This window comes from Gekko japonicus, unplaced genomic scaffold (genome assembly GCF_001447785.1).
Source record: "Gekko japonicus isolate JY-2015 unplaced genomic scaffold, Gekko_japonicus_V1.1 scaffold895, whole genome shotgun sequence".
Classification (NCBI taxonomy): domain Eukaryota; kingdom Metazoa; phylum Chordata; class Lepidosauria; order Squamata; family Gekkonidae; genus Gekko; species Gekko japonicus.
This window is the reverse complement of record NW_015172581.1, coordinates 248825-272343: the sequence shown is the minus strand read 5'-3', so window position 1 is coordinate 272343 and position 23519 is coordinate 248825. Positions and strand designations below refer to the sequence as shown.

General features: G+C 51.0%; 1 protein-coding gene across 1 annotated transcript in view; it reads right to left on the bottom strand.

The window, feature by feature from the left end:
• The window catches only part of SH3TC1 (SH3 domain and tetratricopeptide repeats 1), a 75610-nt gene that overhangs the window by 22772 nt on the left and 29319 nt on the right, over positions 1–23519 (bottom strand). The window contains exons 9-13 of the mRNA XM_015421452.1: positions 20822–20895; positions 17038–17242; positions 15179–15309; positions 5973–6014; positions 1437–3113 (exon numbers count right to left, since the gene is read on the bottom strand). Of these exons, the coding sequence (XP_015276938.1) occupies positions 1437–3113; positions 5973–6014; positions 15179–15309; positions 17038–17242; positions 20822–20895 (2129 nt within the window). The remainder of the gene's footprint in view (positions 1–1436; positions 3114–5972; positions 6015–15178; positions 15310–17037; positions 17243–20821; positions 20896–23519) is intronic.

The following is a 23519-nucleotide window of genomic DNA, read 5'->3' as shown; positions in this document are numbered from 1 at the left end:
TTGCCATCTAAGACCACCCAGGAATCCGCCTTACAAAGCAGAGTTCCCTGGAACCCCAACGGCAAGGCGGGGCAGGGCCACCAGCCGTCTCCTGGCCTCTTACGGTCAGGCTGCCTGCTCAGGTGGTTTAATCACGAGCCCAGGAAGCACCACGAAAACCTGCCTGGTCATCTGTTCAAGCAGCCCATGTTGGTATTCTGGGCAGGTAACCAGACCACACCCCAGACTGACTGTTCCATGTCTCCCCCATACTTTTAAATCTTGCTCATATTCGGAGTCCCTTCTACCTTCCACTTTCCTAAAATGCAAACCTTCAGTAAGAGTCAAAGTTTCTAGCCAGAACCCAATCCTGTCACGGAAGAGACACTGCCCCCTTCCCAATACAACTGAAGGTGCATAAAAGCCAACTCTCAGCCCCCAAACCATGGCAGCCGGTTTCTGGATCTTACCTGTTATCCTGATCTCAGGGTTGGTCTACTCCCTTACTTTTGCTGAAATCACTGAAATCAGATCCTGTCTGTAACTCAGGCTTTCACACACTGCCCTCCCCTCTTCTATCTTGATTTTTACACGGACAAGGACAGGTATATCTTTGCTCCCCAACTTCATTTTCCAAACCACTCTGCACCACACAGAGAGAGTCAACACTTTGCCACTCTCTGCTGTTTAGGCCTCACATCTGGAAGAGTGGACCTCTCCGTCCCAACAGACGGCAATTCTCCCCCTGTCCCATTCCCTGTTTTCCTCACATTGACACCTTTAGCTTAAAACTGGAGTAGCTCTGGTTGATTTTCGGTTGTTGCTGTCGTATGGTTAGTTAGGATGAGGAATGCACGATTTACCTGTGCTTTGATTTAGGACTTGCTTCCACACTATTGTACTATATCCCTCAATAAACTCCATTTTCCTTTTTAAACCTTTAAGACTGTTTTCTGTCATCCTTTTCCTGCTGTTTCTGCTGAAATTTGCTAATCAAAGCCACCTCTTTAGGTAAAAGATCCCAGTTTCCCACGGCACAGTCATGTCAGCTAATTCCCCATGTCAGTCTGACTGCACATTGACGTGTTTGCGGAGGCGTGAGGACGTGTGTTCTGCTGAGGCAGCACAACAGGACACCCAGGGTTTTTTTGTTGCTATATGTTCAGATGTACCAAAGCTAGAAAACATGCGCAATGACCAATTCAAGCAAATGGGTTGTGCTCTCCATTATGTGAGGGAGGAGTAGTGAAGCGGTAACAATTGAGAAAACCAACTGGGAAAACTTCAAGGGGACTTATGGCGTAACAGTTTTGAGACAGGGAATGAAGAACACTGCCGAGTCACTTTCCTGACATTTCTGAGTGCAGGGAGTGGCTCCTCCTCTCAGGAGTCAGAAGGCCCTCAAAGGAAAAGAAATATATCCAAATCTAGGTTGGGAAGACTGGGAATAGACTCACCTTCCAAATGGTCTGTTTCCAGGGCCACCAAGAATGCCCATTCGTAACAACACCTGGCTGCTTCTTTACACGCACCATTGGCATAGCAGCCCCCCAGCCGGAGGAGGATTTCTATAAAATCTATGCCCCAGTCGACACTGGGCAGTCCAGAGAACACCTTGACTGCTCTCAACAAGAAGCGTTCCCCAAGACTTCTGGCCGAGGAATGCCAACAAAGGACCCCCAAGTTGGCCAAAGCGACTGCCTGATTCTGCATCATGCCGGTCTCCTGTGAAATGCGCAGGGCTTTATAGTAGCTTTCCGCCGCTCGCTTGGTGTCATGCAGCCGTTCCAAGGCAATGGCCAGCATGTTATGTGCAACACCCAACTGCTGATGGCTGCTCTGGGAAGACTCAATTATGGCATTCAAAATATCCACAGCAACCATGTTTTGCCTGTTGAGAATGTACAGCCAACTGAGAAAAGCCAAGTGGTTAATGATTTCTTTGGTGCCTGCCTGCACATTTCTATCCAGGCCCTGCTCCATGTAATCAATGGCTTTCCTGTACTGCTTGTGACGGCTGCAGAGCACAGAAAGGGTGCCGCAGACAGCTCCGTGCAGTTTCCCATGCGCGCTGCTGCTGCTGTCCAGCAAGGGGAGCATCTGCCTGAGATAAGGAGCAATCTGGGCGGGGGGTGCCTGCCCCACAGCCTGGGGGCCATTTTTAACTACGAGGCCGATGCTTCTGAAAGACTCGGGCAAAGTACCTGAGCTGCAAGAGGAGGCCTTCTGGGCGCAGCTGAGCACCAGGTGAGGCAAACACTTCCGCCCATAGAGCTGGCCAAGCAGAAAACAGCCGTCTGCTAACGAGGAGCTGTCTTGGAAGCCCACTTCTTCGTTCAGAAGCTGCAGCCGTTCCAGGAAGGGCAGTGCTTCTTCCCCTTGCTTAAAGTTCAAATAGTGCTTTGCTAGCAGGGAGCAGGCTCTGGCTTCTGCACGCCTGCTGTGGCTGAGGACGGCTCTCTTTAGAGCGTGCTTCAGAACCGCTGACTCCATGGCCGTGCTGCTGATGTAGTTGGGAACCCCCATGAGCAAAGCGGCAGCCTTGTCGAGGAGGCTGGCACATTTCTCTCTGTTCCTCTGCCTCAGGTAGATCCCGGCCAGGTTTGCATAGAGAGTGGTGACAAGGCAGAGGTCTCCAAAGTCTCCTTGTAAGGTCGCCAAGGCTTCTTCAAAATAAACTCGTGCTTGAGACAGCTTGAGCTTCCGGACACTCATCCTCCCCAAGAGACAGCACAGCCGTGCCAAGGCCCACAGCAGGCGGGCTCGTTTTGCGGCTTCCCTCACCAAGCCTAAGTAATCGGTCAGGTCTTCCTCACTGGCATAGCCACAAAACAGAGTCTTGAGAAAGGAAAACGAAAGGTCATACAGGCTTTGGAAGGTGGCCTCATACCCTTTCCGGTTCAGAAACAGCAGCAAGGAATCAGAGACTTCTGGCTGGGAAGTCTTCTCATCGTGGCCTACACAGAAAGGAGGCTCCCGTGAGACCAAAGGTACCGCCTCAGTGTCCAGAGCAGAGGGCGGCTCCTCCCCGTCAGCTCTCTCTTCCACGGACAAGCCTCTCGCCTTACTTAGCAATTGCTCCACCTTGCCGTTCATTGTCCAGGTGCTTTCATTCAGGGGCAAATGTGACATCCCTGAGAAAGAGAAAGGCCGGGACATGAAGAGAACTCTGGGAAATTAACACAAGTAAAACCAGGGATATGCAAGGATAATGCTCACCCCTCCTTGGGAAAAGAGCCTTCTCCCGCCATTGCCACACCTAACGTAAGTCGGTCGGATGCCCAAAGCCCACGCGTTCCCCACACTGACGCCGGGAGTCCTCAGACAGGAGCTGAATTCCCGGGTGAGCACGGGCCTGATGCAGACTGGCTCACGATACACAAGGAGGAAGAGCTTCAGAGCTCTACTCCCATGCCATTTTCCTGGCCCTGACCCACGCAGCCACGGCTCCCCCATGGTGAAAACTTACATGTCCTGATGGCGGTTGGTCTTACTCTGAAGACCCACCCATGGTTGAGCCCGCTACAGGCCTAGCTGTGATAGACACAGAGAAACTCCTGTAAGCAGAGGCAGCCCGGCCATGTGACCCCAGGAGCCAGAGCTCTGGTGAAAGCTCAGCGGAAGAGGAGAAGGCAAGTCTGCTTCAGGAGGCATATGCAGGTCATGGCTGAAGAAGCCGCTCAGCTGAGCCAACAGCCTTGAACAGATGTCTGCGTGATATAGCAGAGATAGGATGGGGCTGTGGCTCACGGGCTCCCAGGTCCAATCCCCGGCAGCACCTCCAGTGAAACGGATCGGGTAGGCGGTGATGCAAAAGATCTCCGCTTGAGACCCTGGAGAGCCCCCTCTGCCATTCTGAGTAGACAATACTTTGATGGACAAAGGGGGGGTCATCTGAGTCAGTATACGGCCGCTTCATGTGTTCATGGGATGGGCATTTGACAGGGAGCTTTCTTGAAGAACTCCAGTCATTGTGAATCTCTCCCAAAAGAAAGTGACCGGATAATTGGGAGAGGCAGGGAACACTTCTTATATCTCAAAGGACAAAGGGGCTGCCCCTGATCAATGAGAAAAGTATACAAAAGGCTAGCTCAGGACACAGCAGGATCAGACTTCCCTCTCTGAGGTCCTAAAACTTCACTCTAGCTCCAGCCTAGCCCAACACCCCCCCTCCCTTTTTCATGTGACCTGCAAGGCCTTCACACTCTGTGTCTATCTTTGCTGTTTAGCCTCTATAGCTTTGCTTCTATTTTATTTTATCTTAAGGATATTGTCTAGGAACTCCAAAGGAAGGAGGAGGTAGCTATGCAAGCTACTACAGCTCCCGGAGGAGATCAGGGCCCTGCGGGATCTTTCACAGTGCCGCAGGGCCTGCGAGACGGAGCTCTTCCGCCAGGCTTTTGAATAGGAGCCGCCCTGACCACCACCATCAATGAGCCCGGCCCTTGGCCCGACATCCGGCCCTACCGTCACCTGGTTAAGAAGATTATGCGCTGGACTGTCCGCAGCAATATCTACAGTATGCCATCGTAATTAATGAACCGAAGGATTATGAGCACCTATGTTTTTTGATACATTGTGTTTAAATTGTTTTAATGTGATTTTACCAGTATTGTACCAAATGTGTAAGCCGCCCTGAGCCTGCTTGCGGGGAGGGCGGGGTATAAACTGAAGAAAAAATAACAATAGAATACAGAATGAACATCTTCATTCGCCTTCTACCTCTATGAATGGACGGGTAACTGCCATTTTTGTTTCTGTCTCTGTCTTGACAATAATTGGCCCTTCCTGGCAACTTCCCCAGCCTCTCTGCCTATATATATAATGGCTGAGGAAATTCTGTCTCATTGCATCTGAGGAAGCGTGGCTTGCACACAAAAGCTCATACCTTGAATAAAACTTTGTTGGTCTTAAAGGTGCCACTAGACTCAAACTTTGTTCTGCTGCTATATAATAAGGCAGAGAACAACTAGTGCTGCGGTCACACATACACGAAACAATCCACTTTCAATCTACTTTCAATGCACTTTCCAACTGGATTTTGCCAGTTCACACAGTAAAATCCAGCTGGAAAGTGCATTGAAAGTGGATTGTGCAGCCTAGGAGGACTTCACTTAGCTTTCAGCTAAGCAGGTGAGGCTATTGCATATTTTTTATTATATAATCAGTTTTATATAATCATTTACTGCTGGTCCATATAATGTGCCTTTTCTGTACTGATATATTTCATCCTCTATGGTGTTCAATGGAAATGCATTAGAAGTCTGCACATTTTCCCACTGCATGTGGCATTAGTATTACTTTATTTGCTGGGTTGTGCACTGTGCTTAAGAAATCATTTTCACTTATTTTGATCAGCAAATGGGTGTTACTCACCGTCTTTGTGTGTGTTACTCACCACTCAGCGTTGGCCTGCTGGGGAAAATTAGGACCCAGACATTCAATGGCTACACAAGAGGCATCTCGAATGGGGTAAATAATGCCTGTTGGGCCATTTCAGGTGGGTAAAATGGCCCTGGGGAGCAAGAGGAAGCCCCTCCTCCTCACACGCCATGGCCCCAATCCAAACCAGGCCTGCATGCATCTGGGAACCAAGTTCCCAACACAGAATTCCAGTCGAACATCTGACCACATGTTCACTGACCAGGAGAGATACTTTCACATCGATGCTCTAAGTCTCAGGGCCCGGTCAGAAGTCATTTGGGGAACCCAGCACAAAATGGAGGGCCCCTTTTCTCCACCCTGCCTTTCCCAGGCACACAGACCAAGCGGCACACATAAGCCTGAGGGTTTCTCCCATACTGATCAAGTTTGCACAGCAACAACTGATCAAACTCTAAGACAGAATAAAGTTAAAGTAGACCCAAAGCAGCTCTTGTTCAGTGAAGGACAAAAATAGCTTTCAAGAAAAACAGGAAAACTACAGGAAGTTTTTAATATGCATTCTCTTCACTGAAAAAAATGTTTAAACACACACACAGGATAAGTTTTACCTTGCTTCACGGATTGTTCAAATTCGGTATCTTCTTGTCCATCTGATAAAATAAACACATTTCAAGCATATATGAGTCACATGCTTGAACTATGGCAAACAAAATTTTGCAGAGAATGGACCGTACCAACTCTATCATGCAAAAGTAATACCTTTCATTCAACTTACTTTGGTCAGGTAACAAGTCAAGGGCCTTTGCTCTGCATGTGCCCAGAGACAAGCCGTCCATCCCGTGCTACCCAAGCATACTTCAGCACCCACCACCTGCTTGCACAGCCACAGAACTGAGCCAGCTGGCCTGGGAGACAGAACCCAGAAGAGAGCTGCTGGGAAGGCGTTTCTTACCTTTCCTAAACTGCTAAATTACCGGGGAACATTAACAGAGGTTGCTTGGTGAGAGGGCAGAGACTGAGGGTGAGTGGGTCCTTGTAGCCTTCTGGGGAAAGGTGTTTTTGTCTGGTTGCTCATTCAGCAAGGTCAGTTGGCCTGGGGCTGACTGCAAGCCCCACCCTCTGTGGGCCTCTGATTGTAAGGCTCCTCCGAGGCCTGTGGCTCTGAGCCTAGGGATCAGGCCTGGGGACGGACCCTCCATCAATCTAGACACCTTTAAACCACTAAGTAGTTACGAAGGTGGAAAGCCGGCAGGGGAGTGGGGGCTGTCCAGTGTTTTGCAGAGAGTGCGAAACTGGGCGGAAATTGTGGGTGTGTGCCTGCTGCATGGAGCGCGTGGCTCTCAGGGAGCAGGGTTTGTTCCCTTGAGCCTAGAGTTCCCGACCTGAAGAAGCTGAGGCAGAGAGCAAGAGAGATCTGGGGAAGAGGCCCTCGGGGACTTACCAGAACAGTCCCACTCCTCTGCTGACAGCTCTTCTGCTGCTGTGGAGAGTGAAGAGCCTCAAGGTCAGAGGGCGTCAGTCGGAAGAGGAAGAGGAGGAGGGATGTGATCCCTTAGAAGGGACCTCTTTCTTGGGTGATGGACCAATATCCTCTTGGACCAAGGATACCCCTAGGGGGCTGGGGGCAGGTGGGCTTCTGGTAGTGGGTGATTCAGTCATTCGGAATACAGAGAGTGGGGCCTGCGACAGGCGTTTTGACTGCTTGGTGACTTGCCTGCCTGCTGTCTAGACAGGTGGATAGATAGTGCTGGGGCGGAGTCAGCAGCAGTCATGGTGCGTGTTGGCACCCATGACATTGGGAAATGTAGTCCTCTGGTCCTGGAGGGGAAACGCGGGTCAGTAGGCAGAAAGTTAAAGGCCAGGACCTCAAAGGCAGAATTCTCGGAAGTGCTGCGCCAGTTCCACGTGCAGGACCAGGGGTCTCAGTGCATGGATGGATGAGAAATGGTTTAGATTTGTTAGGCACTGGGGAACTTTCTGGGACAAGGTGAACCTGTACAAAAGAGTCAGGCTTCACTTGAACCAAAAAGGAAACCAGGCTGCTGGCAACTAATATCAAAAAGGTGTCAGAGCAGCTTTTAAGGGGGGGGGGGGGGAGCCAACAGGAGCTGGGGAGCCCCCAGTTCAGGACAAGTCAGTCCAAAGGGAGGACTCTGCAAACACGCAGGGTAATATTGGTAGGAGCATAATAACTAAGGGGCTGAGGGAGGAGAGCGTTACTGGAGGGGGAAACACATTAGAGGAGTCTAAATGCCAATGCCTGGAGTGGAGAAGGCTGACAAAGAGACATTCTTCTCCCTCCCCCAAAAGACTGGCACTTGAGGGCATCCAATGAAGCTGATGGGCAGGAGGTTCAGGATGGACAAAAGGAAATACTACTTTACACAAAGAATGATTAAAATGTGGAACTTGCTGCCAGAGGATGAAGTGATGGCCACAGGAATGAACAGCTTTAAAAGGGGATTAGATAGACTCATGGAGGATCAGTTTGTTAATGGCTACTAGCCATGGTGGCTGAGAGGAACCTCCACATTCAGAGGCAGTCAACCAATGAATCCCAGAGCCAGGAGGCAACATTACGGGAAGGCCTCAGCCTCCATGCCCTGTTGTCGGCCATCCATTCCAGAGGGACTGGTTGGCCGCTGTGTGAGACGGGAGATGCTGGACTAGGTGGACCCTCCCTGGTCTGACCCAGCAGGGCTCTTCTGAGGTTCACGGTTCAGTTTTCAAGCTCCCTGTGAGCTGCAGTCAGCAAACTGCTCACGAGCCCTCCGCAGCCCCCTCCTGCTCATTTTCCTTGGTTCTTGCACCGCCTTCTTGTGGCCCCCCCATCCCGTTCACCACCACCACGTCTGTTGCACGTCACATTTCCAAGCACATGAAATTTTTCACAGCGAGCGACTGACGCATGTGAGGTTTCTCCCTTTGTCCCTTACCTAATCTGGGGGGTGTTCGTTAACAGGAAAAACAAGGACTCTATCTAGATTTGGGGATAATCCAGGCACCCGCATTAGTGCAATGCTTTGCCATGGCTGCCCCCTCCCCAAATTCATTTCCGCACAAAAGGGGAAAAAAACTGATTAAAAAACTAGGCTGTTCTCCCCACTAGACACGAGTTCTCCTTCGCCAGAAGCATTTCTTTTCCGTGACCGGGGTGGGGTGAGCTTATATTTTATGAGGTGTCACGCCTCCTGCACCTAAGGAAGCCCAGGTCCTTTTCATTCCAAATTCCTCGGCTCAGAGTTGTGCTCTTCCAAAGTAATACTCAACACGGGTAAGGAAAACCAATCCATCGGGGTCCTGGCTGTGCAGGGCCAGAACAGGGAGAGGGGAGGGAGGCCGGCTGCCGAGAGCACAGGGCCCAGCAGCCGAGGATCCCATTTCCGCTTTCCCAAGTCTGGGCCCTGGGACCACAGGAAGCAAGAATTCAGGGGCCGGTCAGCAGTCACCCAGCCACCGTTCCAAGCGCTGCCAATTCTTCCTGCAAGCAGAACTTTGAGTTGATCGAAAAGAGGGGCTCTGCCTACTCGAGACAACACAGGAGTTTGGAATATGGTAAGGACTAAATGGATCACTGCCTTGACGTGGCGAGGGGGGTTGCGTGGATCGATGAGGCTGTGGTCTATACCGTGGAGGGCCACCCAGGATGGACAGGCCACAGCAGAGAACTCAGACCAAATGTGATCCACTGGAGAAGGAAATGGCAACCCACTCCAGTATCTTGCCAAGAAAACGCCATGGACAGTAGCAAAAGGCTAAAAGATATGACGCCAGAAGATGAGCCCCTCAGGTGGGAAGGTGTCCAATATGCTACTGGGGAAGAGCAGAGGGCAAGTACAAGTAACCCCAGAAAGAGTGAGGCGGCTGGGCCAAAGCCAAAAGGACGCTCAGTTGTGGAGGTGTCCGATGGTGAAAGGAAAGTCCGATGCTGCAAAGAACAATACTGCATAGGAACCTGGAATGTAAGATCTATGAATCAAGGTAAGCTTGACGTGGTCAAAAATGAGATGGCAAGACTGAACATCGATATCCTAGGAATCAGTGAACTAAAGTGGACAGGAATGGGCGAATTTAACTCAGAAGACCATTATATCTACTACTGTGGCCAGGAATCTCGTAGAAAAAATGGTGTGGCCTTTATAGTCAACAAGAGAGTGCAAAAGGCAGTACTGGGATACAATCTCAAAAATGACAGAATGATTTCTGTCCGATTCCAAGGCAAACCATTCAACATCACAGTAATCCAAGTCTATGCCCCAACCACTGATGCAGAAGAGGCTGAAGTGGACCGGTTCTATGAAGACCTACAACACCTCCTAGAACTAACACCAAAAAATGATGTCCTCATCATCATAGGGGACTGGAATGCTAAAGTAGGAAGTCAAAAGGTAACTGGAATAACAGACAAGTTTGGCCTTGGAAAGCAAAATGAAGCAGGGCAAAGGTTAACAGAGTTTTGTCAAGAGAACACACTGGTCATAGCGAACACCCTTTTCCAACAACCTAAGAGACGACTCTACACATGGACATCACCAGATGGGCAACACCGAAATCAGATTGACTATATAATTTGCAGTCAAAGATGGAGAAGCTCTATCCAGTCAGTAAAAACAAGACCTGGAGCTGACTGTGGTTCAGATCATGAGCTACTCATTGCAAAATTCAGACTTAAACTGAAGAAAATTGGGAAAACCACGAGGCCATTCAGGTTTGACCTAGATCGCATCCCTGATGAATATACAGTAGAGGTGAAGAATAGATTCAAGGGTCTGGATTTGATAGATAGAGTGCCTGAAGAACTATGGACAGAGGTTCGTGACATCGTACAGGAGGCAGCAATCACCACCATACCAAAGAAAAAGAAATGCAAGAAAGCAAAATGGCTTTCTGATGAGGCTTTACAAATAGCAGAGGAAAGAAGGAAAGCGAAAGGCAAAGGCGAAAAGGAAAGATTTACCCAACTGAACGCAGATTTCCAGAGAACAGCAAGGAGAGATAAGGAGGCCTTCCTCAACCCTGACTGTTCCCTGGAAGGCCAGATAATGAAACTGAAGCTCAAATACTTTGGCCACCCAATGAGAAGGGAGCACTCACTGTAGAAGACCCTGATGCTGGGAAAGATTGAAGGTCAAAGAAGACGGGGACGACAAAGGATGAGATGGTTAGACAGTGTCATAGATGCAACGAACATGAAATTGAGCAAACTTCAGAGGACGGCGGAAGACAGGAAGGCCTAGTGTGATCTGGTCCATGGGGTCGCGAAGAGTCGGACTCGACTGTGGGACTGAACAACAACAACAAAGGACTAAAGGGTTACAACTGCAGAGTTCTTTACAACAGAACTACAGCAGCAACAGCAGCCAAACTTCTTTGCAATGAAATGGAAATTATCATAGAAAAGATTTCTTGATTTAGGCACAACCCTGAATCTTAACTTTGTATATATATTTTTAGAGGAAGGACATAAACTTCCCTTCTGGACAGGTGTGCTTGGAACAAAGCAACCACGATTCCCTCTGCATCCCCAAAAGCTTTGGCCTTCAGATCAGATTTCATTCTGGAGTTGCTCTTTCAGTTTCCCGATCAGTAGTTCATCTCACCAAACCACCATGCTGCCTTTTCGATCCCACTGAATTCAAATTCCTGGAGAGCCTGTGGAATTACAGGACCAGACTTGCTTGATGCCATTTGATGCCCACAGAATTCAATCACCAGACAAGTCAGGACCTGCATTTCTTTACATCCAGCGTTCCAGCCAACAAGCACTCCAGGCCACAGCACTGGTCAGCTGGATTTCAGAATCTGGGGACTTCAAGGAGCATCCGGTGACCCTTGAAGCCATCAACAGAGCTCTTTGAACTTTAAAGGCCAGACATTCTGCCCCAGAGGTGGGGGCCAGCAATAGTGCCCTGTGGGCTGTTTTGAATCTGCTCCTTCTCCCTCACACCTCGCAGGAGGCAATGAAGCTCAAAACACAACAGCTGCTGCACAACTGCAGAAGTTGTTCCGTGACTGCGAGAGAGTCAGATATTGGCAAGGAGAGGAGATTCGAGGTGTGCCTCATGAACGACCGCTGCCATCAAGCACAGGATGCTTGCTCGCTGGGCCCACTCGCTACAAAGACGCCAGGCTAGAGGAACAGCCGCCTGCTCTGCAGAGAGAGTGTGCCCTGCCCACCTCCCAACGTGGGGTGACAAGGAGGTGACGGCGAGGTGAAGCGTGTGCCGCATTTTGTTGTGGGTCAGCAGTTGTACGGTCCTCACCACAGTCTTAGTAGGAAAGATTACTGAGGAGTTTTCATTTTTCCTGGTGGACAAAGTGTAGGCTGTAAATTCCTTTGTAAGCTGCTGTGCAGAGGTGGCCGGAGCCTCCGTTTGCAACAGGAGCAGCAACAGCCAGGCCACAGGTCCCTTTCCGGGAGCCACGGAGAGCGCCTCGAGCCCAGGCCAGCAGCCGGAGACCTTGCAACACTGGGAGGGGAGGGGGGCACCACCGCAGAGCGACGGGCAGCTGGGCCAGCTGACATTCCAGCAACCGTGTTACAGATGAGGGCGTCTGAGGGCCTCATCTGCCCATGCGCCCCCCCCCCCAGCCAGCTGAAAGCGTGGACTTCCCAGCCGGCCACTGGGGAGAAGCCGCTTGACCACACGCTCACCCGTCGGCCTCCACCAGCAGAGCCACGAGGCCCCCTGGGAGCATATGCTGCAGATGCAGGGGGAGGCCTGAAACCTCCAAGGGGGCAGGGCCCCTCAGATCGGTCTCTGCTGCTGGCGGCCCCGATCTGACCTTCCTCTGTGGTAGATCCTTGAGGAGAGAGCTTCAAAGCAAAGACAAACAGGTTGCCTCCGGCTCCTCCATCCAAGAAGTTCCTCCCAGAGGGCCCCCATGTCGTTCTGCAGCAGAGCAGAACCGCAAGATCCAAGCCCGGGGGCCCCTCAGAGGCCAACGAGATCGGTGGTGGTGGTGGGGCTAAGCTCTGGAGAGTCCCAGGCAGGGGCTCTCTCGGTCACAAAGGGGGCTCCGGCTCTCGGAAGCTTCTACCCCCAAAACTCTTGCCAGTCTCAGAGGTGCTCCTGGACTCGGATCTAGCTGCTTTAGAAGAAGTATTACGAACTTCTTGCAAACAGCCTTCGGAATGGAGCTACATGGTCTGGGCGCCTCTCTGCGCAAGAGACGTTCACTTCCGTACAGGTAGACACTGTTTGGTGCCAATTTTCCCCGGAGATCTTTTATTCGGATAGTATTTGTCAACATCTGGGGAATGGCGACACCCGCTGGACTTTGAAAAGATTGCAGTCTCCCTACCCGGTACATGGTGATACAGCCATTCTTCACCCTTTAAAGAAGGATTATTACTGCCAGTTTACCATCTTTGGGAGGCTAGAAGGTCAAGTCCACCTACAAAACGGGGGGCTATTTTCCTCCTCTCTTCTGCAGGACCAGAGTAGCTGTGCGCTTGTCACTACTTGCTAGCTCTCACCAGGCGTCTGGACGGCATGGCCCCTGCGGCAGGCGGGCCCCTGATACCCGCTGGACTTTGAAAAGATTGCAGTCCCCCTACCCAGTACCTGGTGATACAGCCATTCTCCACCCTTTAAAGAAGGGTGATTACTGCCAGTGTACCATCTTTGGGAGGCTAGAAGGTCAAGCCCACCTACAAAACAGGGGGCTATTTCCCTCCTCTCTTCTGCAGGACCAGAGCAGCTGCACGCTTGTCACTACTTGGTAGCTCTCACCAGGCGGCTGGACGCCATGGCCCCTGCGGCAGGCGGGCCCCTGAGGCACCAGGCTCACTTGGCGGGGGGGGGGCTCTTCTCCAGCCCCACGCTCTTGGCCTTCCTGTGCAGGATCCAACCAGCTGATCAGCCAGGGCAGCTGTGCCTGAAGCCTGCATAAAGGGCAGTATAAGGGACTCTGTGCCAATGAATGTGAGCCGCCCTGAGCCTGTTCGCGGGGAGGGGGGAATAAAAATGGAATGAAATAAAATTCATAAATAATAAACTGATATTTGAGGGATTCTGGAATGGGTGAATACGGGGTTGCCTCTAAACTCTGTGCCTGGAGGGACACCTGGCCAGCCTGCAGCCTGAGATGAGGCCCCAAATGCTGCTCCTTGGGGACAGGGGACTGTCAGAGGCACCACGAGCGGGGGGGTCACAGACACACACACCCGCTCACAGGTGCAGGGCTTTTAGAAGAAGGAGAAGAGCTGGATTTATACCCCGCCCTTCACTCAGAGTCTCAGAGTGGCTCACAATCACCTTCCCTTCCTCTCCCCCCAACAGACACCCTGTGAGGCAGGTGGGGCCGAGAGAGCTCTGAGAGAACTGCCCTTGAGAGAACGGCTCTGAAAGAACTGTGACTGACCCAAGGTCACCCCAACAGCTGCAAGTAGAGGAGTGGGGAATCAAACCCGGTTCTCTAGATTAGAGTTTGCCACTCTTAACCACTACAACAAACTGGCTCTTAACCACTACAGCAAATTAGCTTCTCTAATCAAAATGAAAACAAAGAAGGAGGCGGGGCAACAGTGCAGCAACATGGTGGAGTTTTCTCAGGGTTCTGAGACTCACCAACTTCTGGAGCTTTTTTAGGGGTCCATTTGGTTCTCCTTGGTCCCATCGGTTCGTCGGGAGTACGAACTGATTGCAGAGGACTTTTATATCTGAGCCCCCCGTTTGTGGCAACAACGGGTGTGGAGTCAGAATTGTCCTAACGCAGGAAGCACCGAAGACCAGCCGTGATAGCACGACTGACAAGCTGTGTTACCCCTTTACAAAGAGCCTTCATGCCTCGTCATACCATCTAGGCAATGAACTTGTACTTTCTTTTTCTTGACAACTTTCAAGCTTGGAAAACAACTTTTATTTGCCCCTATAAATCTTCCCGAGAAGCTAAAGGAGGTGCTGAGGAATCTTCCCTCATGCATTCCTATGATAAGCGGCAAAGCAGAGCCCCGGGGTGTCAATGTCAATATAAATACAAAGGGGCAGAGTAATATATGAAATCTCCTATCTGCTATTTGGAAAACACCTTAAATATTGAAGAACAGTGACTTACTTGATTTATGGGGTCTGGATGTAAAATGGCGATGAAGCTGGCACTCTTAATGGCATAATTCCACAGAGACAATTGTTTACAAGAGTCTCGGCTTAAATGCGAAATGGCTTTTTTAGCACAAATCGGAGAGGACTGGCAACTGTCAGAAACCTTTTGGGACGAGATTATTCTACGAATGCAGAGGTCCATCGGCGGCTATTAGCCACAAGGGTGATGCTCTATATTCTCAGTGCTTGGGGGGGCAACAGTGGGGGGGCTTCTAGTGTCCTGGCCCCACTGCTGGACCTCCTGAGGGCACCTGGCATTTTTGGCCCCTGTGTGACACAAGAGTGTTGAACTGGATGGGCCATTGCCCTGATCCAACATTGGCTTCTCTTATGTTCTTAATCCTCTGTTCAGTGTAGATTATGCCATATTCGGACGGACATAAATTATTGGAGCTGCGGGTGAGTGCAGGCGGGGCCCTCTAAATTCTACGGGATTTAAAGTGGCCTAGCTGGGCCTCCCACAGGTCACTTTTCGACAGCACGGAACTCAAGGGTGTGCCTATGGGGACGCCCTGCCGGCCCAGTCCAGCTAGGGTGCCCCCCAGCCCCCCCCCGCTCTCTCAGCTTGCCGCTCCCTCACAGTGGTGTTCGGAGGACACGGCGGAGGAGAGAACGACCTCCAGTGCCTCACGGAGGCCCTTCAGGAGGAGGGCAGGGTGAAGATGCACAAGACAAACAGAGGCAACTGGAATGTCAGAGCTGCTTACCTATTTGGTACACATGACAGATGTCTTCGTGTGATGTTTGTTTCAAGAGTTTTATCACATCCTCTTCTGAAAGGGCCTGTTCTTTCAGGGGGAAAGGAGGCTCGACTTCAGAGAAAGTCCGCCACGGTGATCTGAGAGGAGCACACGACACATGGAGGAGTCAGGACGTCTCTCGTCCCTCACTGTTGCTCAGCGTTAGTACATTTTGCGATGCCTGCGATTCCGTCCAGAGGCCAGGTCTACTGCCCATAGACACTGGGGCCGTTTCCAGGGTAGCAGGAAGGCCTCTGATCCCCAGGCCATGGGATCAATATCATAACCGCCCGATCCGCCACTGAAAGCCCACCAGAAAGGAGCCAGAAGCCGAGTGACGCCGAAAGTCGACATAGCCGACCTGGGAGAAAAACCCCTCCACTAGGTGCCGGTAGGGATTGTCCCCACCCCCAATAATTATGGCCATAGGTTAGGGATAAACGAGTAACCCCCTTAGGGGGTTAGAGCGGGGTAGTAAGCTGAAATAAATAAATAAATAAACAAATAACACGGGATATTGCCAGTCCCGGGAATACCGGGCACTTTATCAGGTTGGCAACACCTGACTGCACTCACGGTGCCCATGAGGTCATGCACCAGGAGGGCCAGCAGGGCGCCGGAAAACGTCCCCTCCAGCAACATGGAGAAGAATTCAAGAGGGCCCTTTGTTGTATCCTTTCTACTGAACGAACTGGAAAGACAGTCGTTAAAACACGGCTACTTGAAGAGGCCGTGGCTCAGTGGTGGAGCGTCTGCTTGGCACGCAGAAGGTCCCAAGTACAATCCCCAACATCTCCAGTTAAGGGACCGAGCAGATGACGGGAAGAACCTCTGCCAGTCTGAGCAGACCGCCCTGACTCTGACAGAGCAAAGGCCAGATTCAGTACAAAGCAGCACGTAGGGACCCACAGCGGAGTTATATTTTTTGCTACTGCCCTCAGCAAGGACTCATGTAATTCAGTGCCTTTCCTTGGAAAAACACTCTGAGAACACTCTGCTGGGTCCAGTCCAAGGTCCTCCCTTCAAGGCCCACCCACCCACCGGCAAGGCTGCCCCTGCTGCTCTGCCCCGCCACAACAGCTCCTCTAAGCTGGGCCTCCTGCAGGTGCCACCCAGCAACAGGGCCCGACTGATGGCCGCCGCGCTCCTGCTTTCTCTGTGGCAGCCCCCCCCCCCCCCCCCCCCCTGGCAGAACAGCCTGCCACAGGGAGTCAGGGAGGCACCCACAACGCTGGCATTCTGCGGAGCACGTAAAAGCAAGGTGTCCAGGGGAGCAGCTGAGTGAAAGAGATGGGGCTGCCATAGAAGGGGGCGGGGCAGGAGGACTGCAGCCTGCTGAATGCACACATTCCCTTGCTTCTGCCACCTCTTCTTCTTCTTTTGGAAGCCCTTATCCACAGTGTTTATGGGATGCCATGTCTTTAGACGGTTAGTCGTCTTCTGATTTTGCAATCCCAGTCCTATGGTTTATGTCTTATGCATGCTGACTGCAGGTTTTATCATCTGCCTTGAGTCCCGGGGAGAAAGATGGGCTATAAAGGAGATAAATACATTCTCCACAACCACATCCTGCTGGTGGGTTTTGAGTTCTAAGCTTTGCCATCACTTGTTGTTCTGTCTTCTGTCTTTTACGAGTAATCTTCCCAGCGACCACAGCACTTAACTGACCAGTTCAGAAGAGGTACTACAAATGGCAGCAGAAACTTTTGGAAGGGAGATTTTGGTCCACGGCCTCCCGCACCACAGTCCTCGAGGGACTTTCTCAGCACTGAACTGCCCCTCGCTGGATCTGCCTGTCTTGCCAGGCTGCCCCCTTGGACACTCACCCCTCGAAGGTGTCCGGTTTGACATGAGTGCTTGGCACAAAACCAATCTGGCCCGTAGGCACCAGTCTTCCCACAAACCACTGCATGCTTTTCACGAAGTAGCCAATAATTTCAATTCTGTCTCCTTCCTGGAAGCCAATTTCCTCTGGCACAGTGCTTGCATGGCCAGTAATTGCTACTGAAGATCCCACAGCCACATCAGGACCTGGAAAATACAGGAAATAGATGATGTCAGCACAAGGACCTTTAACTTATGACAGCAAGCCAATAAAGGGTCAATGACATGAGCACTGGTGTAACAGACACCTCCTTTCCTTAGCATCTGTTGAGCTGAACAAGTGACCCGTATCGGACTGTGAAACTACAAAAACAAAGAAGTGACTACTGAAACCCGGAACAAAGAAGAGACAGTGGGTTGTTCAAGGTAGCATGGGCAGAAGGACTCTGTTTGATGTGCCATAAAATAGCACAGCCACTCTCTACCACGCCAAAGGACTCCGCATGCGAGCAAACAAGGATCCACTCTGGAGGCTCCTACACCAGGGTGGGATGTGTAACCCAGTAATAAAGAAGAAGAAAGACAATTCTCTCCAAATTAAGTATCATCCCCTATACTCGCTGTGGCGGGATAGTCCTGCCCTGACCCACAGGCCCTCTTCCACCGCACCTTCCAAGACGTCTGGGCCCCAGGGGTGGCCCAAGGCCTTTGCCTGGCACGTGCCGCCCGCCTGGTTTCTCTCTCTCTGTTCAACGGCCGCCACCACCTGGCCCTCATACGAATGGCCCACTGAATGGGCCAGGGCTCCCGGCTTCCTTGCCCTGTCCTGAGGCCTCGCCTCCATATCTCCTGCTATCCAGTGTCCAGTTGCCATGTGGACAAATTACTCAGGGCACCAGTGAGGGAGTAGCTGCTCGCCAACTGACTGCCCTCCCTTGCTGCTGCTGAGTGATAGAAAAAGAAGAAGAGGTTGGATTTATACCCCATGGCCCTTCACTATCCAAAGGAGTCTCAGAGCGGCTTACAAACGCCTTCCCCTTCCCATGACAGACACCCTGTGAGGTAGGTGGGGCCCGAGAGAGCTCTCTCGAGAACTGCCCTTGAAAGAACAGCTCTGAGAGAACTTGTCACTGATCCAAGGTCACCCCAGCAGCTGCATATGGAGGGGTGGGGAATCAAACCCAGTTATCCCAGATTAGGGTCTGCGCTCCTTATCACTACACCAAACTGGCTCTCAATCTAATGTGGTACAGAGAACCACTACCAGTATCAAAATTCATAAAGTATTTATTAAATAAGAAAATGTTCACAAGCCAATCCTCAGCACAGCACCAGACTTAGCAAGGGATTCAAAAGAAAAGGGTAAAACGCAACTCCTCTGTCCCTCCCTCTAAACAAGCCCAAGCAGATGTTAAACATAAGACAGGCTCCTCAGCTTAGAAATTTACAGATGTTCTACGGGGTTTCCCTTACCTTGAAACCTCTCCCAAGATGTGCAGGCCAGCACAGGGCAATGGAGGCCTCCTACAGACCTCAGACAAGCATTGTCTATCTGCCTCGATGGAATCAGCACAAAAGAGAGACCAACTGCCTTGCTCCGCGAGTTCTATCATCTCTCCTTCTCCTCCCACTGACCAGGTCAGGCCAGGTCAAAGAACCTTTTCCTGAAACCTCCAGGAGATTTTTCCTGAAGTCTTTCTTGCATTTAAGTCCTCCAGATTTCTGTTCCCTGCTAGATATCACCTGTACAGATGCAGGTGTGTGTGTGGGGGGGAGAGCTGGACCATCCCATTGTTTCTAGACAGACCTATTAGTATTTCTAAAAGGATGGCTGAGGTGAGGTGGGAGAATAATTGAACTGACTTCCCCCTCTCGCCTCCTCTCTGCCCAGAGACAAAAACATTTTAAAACTCAAGGTGAGGGTTTTGCTCCGTTCAAACCTCCAAAGAAAAGATGCATTTATCCACATTCCCACAGCAAGATTCAAGCAGAGCAGCCCTCCCCCAGAAAGCATAAATCTAAGCAGGTCTGGGGTGCTTCCTTCCAGAAACCAAGTACAGCCTCTTGATCTGATCCATAAGGGGAGCAGAAGACATGGACTGAAATATTCCTGCCTTGCCCCTGGGGGGTCCCTGAGTCCTGGTGTGCACGCAACTCCCCCCCCACACACACACACTTCTGACTGATAAATGCAAGCATCTCCATTCTGCAGGGGAGGGAGCCTCTGAACACCCACAGGCTAGGTTCCACGCCGGCCCTGATTCTGTCATGGAAATGCCTTCCTTCCTTCCAAAGCTCTTCTCCACCAGCTTTCCAGTGAACATGCCGACTGCACGCCTGCCTTCTGCAGTGTGACAGACAGATATCAATGGCTTGCTCAAAAGCCCACCCCTGCAGCTGTTTTGGGACACACGGCTATGACCTGATGCACACAGTACTCTGTGGAGGAAAAGAGGCAAAAGGTCTAACCACACACAGACCCACATAAGGCCTGCAGGAAAGGGATTTCCACATTGTAGCAATTCTGTGGAGAACAGTGTACACCAAATGGCCACCCTGCTATTGTGGGCAATGCCAAAAGGTTAGCAGACACAAAAAACCAAAAGCAGTTAGGAGAGAAATTACCATACTGTTTTATGCCAGCTACACTTTTGATACTGACTTGTGACTGGTATTTTTCCTTCTCTTTGTCTTCCAAAAAATTCAGGTGTCACACTTCCTTTATTCTTCCCCAAGGTGGTGCATTAATGTATGAAAATAAAATCACAAACTGTATTGCCCAGCACAAGCCATCATGTAGCAGTGGCAGAGCGGACCTCCCGGGGGAGACCCACAGCTTCAGAACAAAGGCACCACCCAAAAAGGAAGAAAGGAAACCCGGCACTGGAGAGGACGTGGCGCAGAGCAAAGCAGGATCATCTGTATCGTTTCTGTCACTTTACCATTGTTGCACTTAGCTTACTAATGGCCATTCACAAGCCAAAAGGTAAAATGGCACAGAAAGGCAGTTGTTTCGTGGTTAGAGCAGGGGGGTGTCAAACATAATGCCGGGGGCTGGAACCGGCCCATCCAGGGCTCTTATGTGTCCCACGAGCAACTAGTGCAGGGGGGGGGACAGGAGACTACTGGGGGGGGGAGTGGGCGGAGCCACTCCGACTGCAGCTTCAGCCTGGTGGAACAACCTCACCTGCAGCAGTCAAGCAGTGTGGGAGAGTCTGCCCATTGCTGCTGCACCGCTGGCTCTCCAGTCTGCCCATGTGGGGCCTTGCTGTGAGGATACAGCAACTCGGAGCATACCAGCTGCTGTCCTTGATACAGTTTATATCTCTGGTCCCTGGCATTATGTGTTACGGCACACATTGCCCAGCCGGGCAAAGTGACATTTATGTTAGATCCGGCCCTCATAGCAAATGAGTTCGACACCTCTGGGTTAGAGACCCCCATCGAGGAGACTCAGGTTCAAATCAAACCAGTCTAGAAGCTTTCTGGACAGCCCACCTCCCAAGTCATTGCCACGATGTGTGCCGTCCCAGGCTCCTTGAAGGACGGACGGATGGTATAAAGATCTAATACATAAAACTGCCCCATGGCCTTTCTTAGCAAGTTGAAACACAGGTCGTGGAGCCACTTCACATGCTTTAGGCGAGGATTTCTCTGGGGGAGGTATTCACTCCACAGGCTGAAAGGACCTTTAGCCTTGATATATGCGGTTTGTGGAGCAACCCCACGGAGCTGAGGTTCTGACCCAGCAAAGTGCAGCCGGGATTCTGCTCTAGCCGCACTCACCGACTTGATGGGGATCGACCCGTTGGGATTTCCCAGCAAAATCAGCAGGGTCCGTGTTTGATTTCAGAAACCATCTAGAATGGAAAGTGAAGGGAGATCAGAAACCATGACAAATAGTTCTGACAATTTTAACCAATACCACCTCAAACTTCAGGCTACTACAGCATTCATTTAATCCCTGGGGACAAATAAACCTATTAAAAGTAGCGATATCACATCCATGAAGGAACGCTGGAAAAAATTATGGTTCCTATTCATTCTGGGGTTTGGTGATGCAGAACCCCCAATGCTCAGCACACGCACACACGGCGATTAAAAGCAAAAGTTTGTAACACAAAATCAAAATAGTTTCTTTTTCCTTCATTGTGTAAGCTGGGCAACAATCCTGTGCAGAATCCTTCTCCGCCTCAGACATTCCTCATACGGGCAAAGTTTACAGGTTGCTTCCCAGTGCTCCTCGTGCGTGCACACACACACACACACACGTATTTATCACAATGAGCCTTCTACAGAGGCCCTTCACTCCAGGTTTGCTTGTGGCCCCGATCCTGTGGGCGGGGGGCTGATGACATTTGCCGAAAAGCTGACTGCTGCTGCTAACTTATTGCAAGGGAGCTGTGTAAAGATATTCATTGAGAGACAGATTTAAAACTCGGGTCTCCTAAGCTCTAAGCAAAGAGGGCTTTTGCTGAAGGGGCAACAGCCAAATATTAAGCATATTTTGTTCTGGATAAGAAGGGGTGGAACTGAGATCTGCTAAAAATTCAACACATCTCCCATTTGAATCACAAGACAGAATCAAAGCAAAGCAAAATGGACACTATCGCAAATCATTTATGAAAACTGTCGTAGTCCGGTTTCTTTAGAGGAAAAAACTTTTTCGTGTGTGTTTTGCTTAAACTGTAATATAGGGCACGTCTGGAGGTATCCCACTCTCTTTGGGGAGCTGCTGCTGGAACTGGCAGGTCCCAACCATGACCGCAGAGCTTTCCAATCCTTCCCAACCTGGCTGGGTGAAATCGGCTGAAGGTCTTCTGGGTTGGGTTCTTCTCACCGACATGCAGATGACCCCTGGCTCTACTTCATGCTTCCAGTGGGTTCCTGAGAGACGGTGGGAGCCTCTTGACTCAGTGCCCGGAGGCATTTCTGGGATGGATGAAGCCAGCAAACTGAAGCTTGGTCTTCACAAGACAGAGGTGTTACTGGTGGCCGGAAGGACTGGCCCAGGGACTGAGATGACTCCCGCTCTGGGTGGGCTTGCAGTCTCTCCCCAGAGGAGCAGGCGGGTAGCCTGAAGGTGGTGCCTGACCGTGGCCTCCTGTTGGACAAGCAGGCGGCAGCAGCAGCTGCCAGAAACACCCCTTTCCCCAGGTTCTCCTTCGAGGGCAGAAAACAATCTGGCCGTGGGAGTGCAAGGCCTCGTCGTACCTAGACTAGCCTGCTGCAAGGAGCTCTGCATGGGACTGCCCCGAAGGGTGTCTGGGTGCTACGGCTGGCACAGGATGCTGCAGCAAAAATGCTGGCTGGGGTGGGTCACAGGAATTGTATCTCTTCAGCCTCATTCCACCTGCACTGATGCCCAGTTAGCTTCCGGGTTCAATACAAGGCACTGGTGCTGACCTCCAAAGAAGCCCTAGATGACATGGGGCCAGCACAGCCCTACGAACCTACCTGTCCACTTCGGTCACCTTTGGAGGCCTTCCTTCAGGGGCCCCCAACCATTAGAGGCTGGAGGGGGGACAACCGGGAGGGGGGACAACCGGGAGGGGGGACAACCGGGAGGGGGGACAACCGGGAGGGGGGACAACCGGGAGGGGGGACAACCGGGAGGGGGGACAACCGGGAGGGGGGGCCTTCTTAAGCACAGCCGGAACCTCTGGCGCTCAGTCAAGTCCCCCACCCCCCGCCAGCCCCTCCCCCGCCCCCCGCACCCTCTCACACTCAAACCCCAATGGTCCAACAGTCCAAAAGTATTAAAAGAACTTTGTTGCACAGCAATTTGGAGATCAACTTAGAACCCGGCAAGGACTCTGTCTCGCTCAAAGACCATGTCCCGTCCCGTTGACGTTTCCTCCCCCCCCACCTAGAATCGGACAGGCAAATTATTTTTTTCATTCTCCCCTTTTATTCCCCATTCAGGCAGCCCTCCCCCCCCCCGAGTATCTTTATATCGGACTAGATTGTGTACGATCTCCCTTTGGGTGTCTGTGATATTCTGCTGGACCAACTGCTTCTTTTTCAGTTGCCTCTCTTGCCCTGCTTCTCTTTATGCTTTCCCTTTTATACTAAATAAATTTCTGGGAATATGGTGTCAGATTTGACCCATGTTTACCCAGGCTTCAAGGTACCTGAAAGAAACACAGACTGCTTTAGGTGCACTTCAGAAAAGTTGTGCCTGTTCTCTGATAAACTGATACAAAAAATGTATAACTTTTTACTGAATGACTTTATGCAAGATGAAGTAGTAAAACCATCAATGATAGCCTGGATGCAGGATATGGGTAAAAATACAGATATAGATGATTGGTAAAAGATCTGGAAGGTGGTAAAACTAATGAGAGCAACTGCGTATAAGGAAAACATCCTTAAAATGTTTTATAGGTGGCACTGAACACCCGACAGAGTGGCCAGATGCTATAAAGATGTATCCAAAAACCGTTGGAGATGCAAAAATAACATAGGAACCTTTTACCATATG